The sequence below is a fragment of the Vitis riparia genome, chromosome 17 (genome assembly GCF_004353265.1).
Source record: "Vitis riparia cultivar Riparia Gloire de Montpellier isolate 1030 chromosome 17, EGFV_Vit.rip_1.0, whole genome shotgun sequence".
NCBI classification, from domain to species: domain Eukaryota; kingdom Viridiplantae; phylum Streptophyta; class Magnoliopsida; order Vitales; family Vitaceae; genus Vitis; species Vitis riparia.
Genome location: NC_048447.1, coordinates 9,809,328 through 9,816,992, shown reverse-complemented (window position 1 = coordinate 9,816,992; position 7,665 = coordinate 9,809,328). Strand labels below are relative to the sequence as shown.

The window sequence follows — 7,665 nt, the reverse complement described above, 5'->3', positions numbered from 1 at the left end:
AAAAATGGCAAAATGAAAAATCATCTGATATTGGCACATTTTGCCGTAGCAGAATTATGGCAAAAGAATAAAATTATCTCAAGAAAAAGAAAACACAAAACAAAAAGGAAAAATCAAAGGAGTAGATAAGTTCCCGCTTGGCCTACAACTAAATTTTTGAATCCCACAAAATATATTAACTTTGTCTAACCCAAGTTACCAACAAACTTTCGTCTGACGAACTTCAAGCTGTCTTTGGCTTGATGCGCTTCACTCTTGAATACAGGAACACTCCAGCAAGAGCCACGCCAGTGCCTACAGTGAAAGCCCGGGAAAAATATTTCTTATAACATGAAAATGATATTCGAAAAGATGGATGGAAAATCAGATGCAGTTAATTTTACCCAATGAGTTGACCGGTGAAACAGGGGTGCGGAAGAAGAGAACAGAAGTAACAATGACCACCACCCGCTTAACACAATTACCCACAGAGTGGGTAACTGGGGATACCCTTTGCAATATCATATAAGAAACCTGCATCAATCCAATTTCTAAATATTTAGCCAAATTTTTTCGGAATTGATGAATAATACAAAGACAGCAACAAATTTAGGAGTCAACTCTCACTAAAGAAGATCTTGGCAAGCTTTCACAGGCATTGACCATTTCTAACAAGACCTTGGTTTCCATACTTTCTCACCTTCGTACATGAATGTTGCCAGTCTTTTACAAAGACAACCTTTGGTGCAATTCATTATATTCTTACTAAAATGTCTAATTTCTTTCACAACACCCACCATAACATCACCAATTGTCTTCTCTCCCTCTCAAATTTTATTTATTATTTAAAATATCATTATATTAGATTTCATTAGGGGTTCACATCCAAAATTTTCATAGATATTAAGATCTCTTGTTCTCATAGTATGCTGTATATCTTATGAGCACTATAATCTCACTGATTATGTTCCATCTTGTCATCACCTATGAGTCAGTGACTTGTCAAAACTAACAGAGGAACTAAACATGTTCTCAAGATCTACTTCTATTGACTTAATGGGAGTCTCAGAACTTTGTGATGGGTAACTTTTGATAAATTTCTTTAATAGAGATATGATAATTATACATAATTAATATCAAACTATTGCCTTCATGAATTTTCCAAATGAAAATTAGGATCCAAAATATTTGTAAATAAAATGTGGTTGACTGGTAAGCTTAGGTACAGTCATAAACTTACCAACACACTTTGATAGCTATTAATATAAAACCTTATAAACTTCCAATTATACAAAGAAAAGAGCAGATAAAAGAATAAAAAGCATGGTAAAGAAGCATAAAAAATCCAAAAAATTATTTAATGCAATGTCATATTTATGCGTTACTATTCATATGGCATGATTGAGTCTGTTCTATCTAGTTCGATATAAAAAAAGTCATACATGGTGACCGTTCTGTTTTTTCCCATTCAAGTGCAATGATTAGTATGGAAAACCATAGCCATGAACTTAAGTAAGAAGCTTAATTGAATTCAATTATCTGCAGAACTTTAGCTTTTGTGATTAGTCAGTTTCATTTTTTCCCCCTTCTCTGTACCAGAAAAATCAATTGATGTAGGTAAAATCCATTCAGATATGGAATCATCAAAGCAGCTATCTATGCTCATGAGAAGTTAAGAGGTCCAACTTAGAATCAGCAAAATAGATTACTTTGTTAATGTTCAAGTTGGAAAAAAGCTATCAAACAGACGACTACAGCCACAAAAGTATAGTGCAGGCACTAGGAGAAATATAAGACATGACTTCAGGAAGCAGAAGAACAACAAAAACATATAACAGGCCTCACCTGCTGATATGCGTGGAAGCAGAGTGCGGCAATGAGAGACCTTTTGTAGATCTGTCCGATATTCAGTCCCTAATATGCAATAAATAACAAAAATCACAGACTCATTAATCACTGATGTTACTTTATGAATGACCAAAAATGAAAATGGAAATGTAGCAATATCAGACTCTTGAAATTTACTTACAGCAGACTGCAGATATGAAGGGGTAAAATTTATGCCTTCCATGAAAATAGACACAGGGGCTAACAAGATAAAGGACATAATTGTGATTATTGAGAAGAGGGTAATGTTATCCAATGAATCCTGTTGAGAACGAACTGCTGGTCAGATGCCAATTTCAAACAGAAAGAAACAGAAAAAAAATATTAAAATAAATTATAAAACAAAATATCACAATGAATTGAAGTATGATAATTATTTTAATTCGTTGAGGAACAGAAAAAAAAAAATCAAAACTTCCCATGACACTAGCACTCCAATAACAATTAATTGGAAACAGAAAAAAAATGTAAAATAAATTCTAAAACAAAAATATTACAATGAACTGAAGTATGATAATTATTCCAATTTGATCAAGGAATAAAAAAATAAAATATTCCCATGACACTAGCAGTTCAATAACTATCAACTTCCTTTCTCCTTTGTAAACTAAATAACTACCAAAAACAGGTTATTAAGATCTGGATCCTGTAGATTACCTCTTTCTTAATCATGAACTTCTTGCTAAGAACATTACGAGATTGGTTTGTCAAATTTGATGCCATTGCACTCCAAAACCCGGACCTGATTTAGGAACAAAATGATGAGATTATTTTGTCAGAATCTAAGATAGCCATTTTAATTACTTCTGAGCTAATAATTTTTCTGTAACTGAACTCAAACAAAACAAGTAAATTCCCTTATAAAAAAGGATAATAAATAACATATAATCATATTTATTTTCTCACCAATTGAAGGAGGCCTCAGTGGCTGATGCCAGCGCCACTCCACCAACAATAGGAAGAAGGGAGGAGAGCACCCAGATTGTAGGAAACTGTAAGGGCAGGATAACAAAGGCATAAAGTTATAAACAACTTTTAAGGATAACTCTTAAAAAATGTCAGAGCCATGAATTCCTCAATCATCTGCCCAAGAGGGCAACTTTGATGTACATCATAGGCATCTCAGTCTCATGTCATGAAATTGGAGTATAGAAACTAAATCTCAATTGAGGATTTCAGGTGATGCAACTAATTAGGAAAGGGAGGCAAGAAAGAAACATGAGAAATGCTCACCTCTCCTAGAAACATAGCAGAGAGGACAACTGAGAAAAAGGGCTCCATAGCTTTAATTGTGTGAGTGAATGAAACAGACACTTTCCCAAGACTCATATTAGTAAACAGGTTGCCTAACGTGTGCACCACAGCAAGTGGCAGGATTGCTACAAGCTGTAAAATGAATAGACACAATAAGAAGTGCAATGTAAATTCAATAATTTAAAAACAGGATTACCCCCAACAACATTGAAATACCTGCGAACTGCTAATTTTTGGTCTCTTATATAGATTAAGTCCCCACATAAGAATAACAAGTACAGTCCCTACTGCAAACTGAACCACAGTGACAGTTACAGGGTATGGGTAGACCTTCAGAACCTGTGAGCAAAAGGTATCGTTAATTATGCTGGAGTCTATGTCTGACAAATTCAACAATAAACTTTTTCACATATTCATATAACCAAAATTTTCAAATATCAAGATTAACTGTCAATAATTAAAAATTGATTCGCATAATCCATGTATTGCCACCATTAATTACTGTCTTTTGACAGAATTTGGTTCATAAAAACACTTTCTAATGATCGGGGCTGCAAAGGCTTCATAATGTTCATAGATAATGACTCACTGTATCTCGCCAGTTAGGTTCTGTAAAATATCCCCTTGCACTTAACTTCAGTTTTTTTCTCAAAAACTTCCATGTGATCATTTTTGTTAGGACTAAAATGAACATAAAGATAATTAAATTTATAAAATTTGAAACACTTGCAACCGTGAATTTTCCGGAACATGAAACACTACCTTGTTTACATATTGTTGTTTTGATTCATTTTCAAAGTCATTTAATTTTTTCACAGTATGAAATTTACAGTTACAGAAATTCATCATTCTGGCATTCATGGGTGACAGGAATATAAAAAATAAACACTAAAAACCAGATCTTAGCCCATAACTTGAAACCTGACACATGGCTACTAAGAAAAGTGAGAGATCCTTATATCTTCCAAAAATAATAAACTCCCATTAGCATAATGTCATTAGTCTCAGTTTAGGGGAGGATCTGTCTTTCGTATCATAAATAATGATAATTTTCAAATTTATTTCCCAATCAAAAGATTCAATATTCCAGAGCTTTCAACCTTTAAAGCCAGCGTAATGAACACCAAGGAAACAATCAAATCCATCCTAGAAAAGAGCTCCAATAGTTCGATTTTCAAATATGAAAAACTCACATCAATTAAGCCTAACATGGCGGTATTACGTCAGTTCATCAGAGGCTTTGCTACGAAAAATCTCAAATTTCAGAACACACACCACAAAAACAAACCTGCTTGTTGTAGATATTGAAGTAGATATTGAAAAGGTACCAAAGACCGAACAACAACCCGAGCTGCAACGTCTGAACCAAGTTCCCCGACTTCTCGCTCTCCCCGGCGCTCTCCGGCACCGAACTCGCCCTAACCGTCAAATCACCCCTCCTCCGATCCTCAACGAGGGAGGAAGCAGAACCAAACGCGCCGAACCTCGACGAGGAGAGCGCAGCCGGCGTCCGAACGGAGGAAGAAGCAGAGACGCCATTGGAAGAGGCGAGATCAGGAGATTTGGAAGAAGAAGAAGAGAGAGAAATATGTCTGAATCTAGAGAGAGAAGCGGCAGGCTTGAGAGGTTTGGAGAGAGAGATGGAGGAGATGGAAGGAGAGAAAGTGAAAGCGGTGCTCTGCATTTTAGGCAAGGGAAGGAGTAAGGAGATGGAGATCCGGATCGGCAGCGAGAGAGAGAAAGTGAAGGAAAGTGAGAGCAAAAGAGAGAAAAAAGGAGGTAGGCGGAATCGTTGGAATGTCCGCCCAGTAGCGAAGAAGTTGGTGCGTTTAAAGAGCTTGGAATTGAGGGTTTGGTGCGCTGCCTGCCCAAGACCAGCGACCGCATATTCCCCTGGATGTTACTTTGCCGGGAATTCTCCACTTGGTCACAAATTCGGACCTAGTTATTTTCTACTTTGTTTTTTGTTTTTTTTTTTTTCCAATTTTATTTATTTATTTAAGATAAATAAAACACACTAACAAAAGTGATAGATTGATAAGAAGTGTGTTTTTTTTAAAAAAATTTAAATTTAAATTATTTTAATAAAATCTTTATCATATAAAATAGAAAAAGAATCACAAATAAAAATTTTAGTATATGTTTGGATACATTTTCTATTTTCTATTTTTTAAAATCGAAAAGAATAATACTAATTTTTATGTAAGATACTAGAACTTTTCAATATTTATTAAAAAATTAATGGTTTTGAAAATCCTTAAAAAAAAAAAAAAAGGAAATAATTATATCAATTGGGTAGATAATTCCCGTAATGGTACTAGTATCATTATGATCTCATTTTCATCATCAATATAAAAGGGGTTTTTTTTTCTCCTTTTTTATGAAAATATTTGCATTGACTTTTTATTCGTTTCTTTGCACTCTTTGGTTGTTGAGAAAATTAGGAGAAAATTGATAACAAAATTTAAGTTTTGCGGTTGGTGTTGCTTTGGTGTTTAAAGTTTTGAAACTTGAGCTAAATGGTTGTACTAATGTAGATTTTTGTTGTATAGATTATGATTGAATTATAGTTCACACACTTGTGTACACATCTAAGAATACAAATGTGGAATTTGAACGATTGTATAAGACAAAATTATACTAACTATGCAATATTAATGAATTAATAGTATAAAAAGTGTATAAGGTGGTTCATTATGAAGGAATTAGGTTATTTCCTATCAACTTCCCTATTTTTTTCCCTCACCCAAGGGTTGTTCACCTCCACGAAATATATTGATACATCACACACTCACCCCATGTATGTTTTTACACTAATACATTAGAGTTTTGAATCCCTATTCCCACTAAATGTATAGGGTTTCCTCTTCAGAAGCAACCGATTTATGGATTTCTTCTCCTAAACTATTGGAAATATGGTTAACATATTTATCCACAAATCCAAGAATATGGACATGGATTTTGAACTGAACTAACTGTACGAAGGATATACAAGGTAGTCCATTTAAAAAAAAAAATGAATATTTCTTGTCAACTGCCATACTTCTTTTGCTAAGCACAAGGGTTGCTCACTTCCAAAAAAATACATTGCATATCACACACTCGTCTCATGCAAGTTGGTGCACCTCCATATTGAAGTTTGAATCCCTAACTCCACAAAATGTACATGGTGTCCTCTTCAAAAGCAATTGGTCCACGAATTCCTTTTATTAAACTATTAGAAATATTATTAATATACTTGTGCACATACCTAAGAATATGGATATGAATTTGTACAATTGTACAAGACTATTGTATTAATTATACAAGGGTAATTAACTAAGTGTAAAAGGTCAATAACCATGAAGGCATGTTAGTTCCAAAGGTGTATTTGAATGACACACATTTGCACCGGGTCAAGCTAATACACTCAGTAAAAAAGGAACCCACCTTTGACTTGACCTAAGAGGCAAAAACTCTGCATGAGTGCCATGTCATTAACCATGAAGACTATAAAATCAAAAACCTAAAAAAATAACTCAAAGGGAGAGGAAACCTTCTAGAAGCTTCATGCAAGAGGAACACATAAGTACCTCCTCCCCAACCAAAGGGAGAGACCACTACTCGTTAGCTCTTCCTTGGGAAAACTCTCCCAAAACCCAAAAACCCTTTTCTACATCAAGGCACCTCCTTTGAATCTAGAAATGGAACAACCAAAATTGTCAATTATTATGAAGATTTTGGAGCATCTTCAATGCTCATGATGCAATATGACTTGATTGGGTTTGCCCCAATGCTTCCTATTGTGTTTTGCCCTAAGTGAACCCGTTCATATGCTTGAATCAACCCGTGCATTTGATCTAATCAAGCCTTGCAACCAATCAACTTGTTGCATCCATCTATAGAGTAGACGACAACCCGTGTGCATGCATGCCAAACCCCCTTTTTGGTCCACACTCCTAACATGTCTTGGTGCTAAGCCCTCCCTTGGCTCATGGCCCTTGGGGCATGCTAACCATGCTCATATACATTCCCACATTTGGATCGAAAGTGAAGACCATCAACTCATGTCCATTTTCTGCTCACACCTCATGTCATTGTGCCCACCCTCGTGTTATAGTCTTGAGGACCATTATCACATTCATCTACTCCTTTAACATAATCGCCCTTTAAAAAAACTGAGGTATTAAACAATTTTACTAATTACCTCAATTTTTTTTTTAACTTTTTGAAGGTAATTTTTAAAGATACAATTAAAATTTTTAAATTAAGACAAAGTATTGAATGAAAATTTGTTATAATTTTTTTTCTTAATGCAAGATAAATATAAAAAAAATAAATATTTAATTTAAAAAATTTATACTTTTGTAAATTCTACTTTTAAAATAGAATTTATTACTCCTTTTTATTTTTAAAAATATACATAAACCAATGCTAAGATTTTTAAAAGTGATTTTTAAAATTCCATTCATCACCATACTTTCTAGATAATTCTCTCCATCAATTAATGTTATTATGTTGTGTTCAGATTAAAAAGAAACAAAGAAAAAAAGAATGCTATAAAAG

General features: G+C 34.1%; 1 protein-coding gene across 1 annotated transcript; it reads right to left on the bottom strand.

Moving 5' to 3' along the window:
* Positions 1–5,014, bottom strand: LOC117905148 (triose phosphate/phosphate translocator, non-green plastid, chloroplastic-like). The gene is made up of 9 exons (XM_034818063.1): positions 4,409–5,014; positions 3,337–3,459; positions 3,100–3,252; positions 2,773–2,858; positions 2,524–2,608; positions 2,009–2,128; positions 1,825–1,893; positions 384–513; positions 1–294 (listed from the first exon to the last, which is right to left on the bottom strand). The coding sequence occupies exons 1-9, from the start codon at positions 4,802–4,804 to the stop codon at positions 224–226; spliced, it is 1,233 nt and encodes a 410-aa protein (XP_034673954.1). The 5' UTR covers positions 4,805–5,014; the 3' UTR covers positions 1–223.
* Between the last annotated feature and the right edge of the window lie 2,651 nt (positions 5,015–7,665).

What these genes read in the sequence shown, in the direction of transcription:
- LOC117905148 (XM_034818063.1), bottom strand. Translation starts at nt 4,804, where the DNA reads ATGCAGAGCACCGCTTTCACTTTCTCTCCTTCCATCTCCTCCATCTCT. An exon ending in ACTGAGGCCTCCTTCAATTG is followed by an intron (nt 2,609 to 2,772) that starts GTGAGAAAATAA and finishes TTCCTAAATCAG; the next exon opens with GTCCGGGTTTTGGAGTGCAA. An exon ending in GCTTCCACGCATATCAGCAG is followed by an intron (nt 514 to 1,824) that starts GTGAGGCCTGTT and finishes GGATTGATGCAG; the next exon opens with GTTTCTTATATGATATTGCA.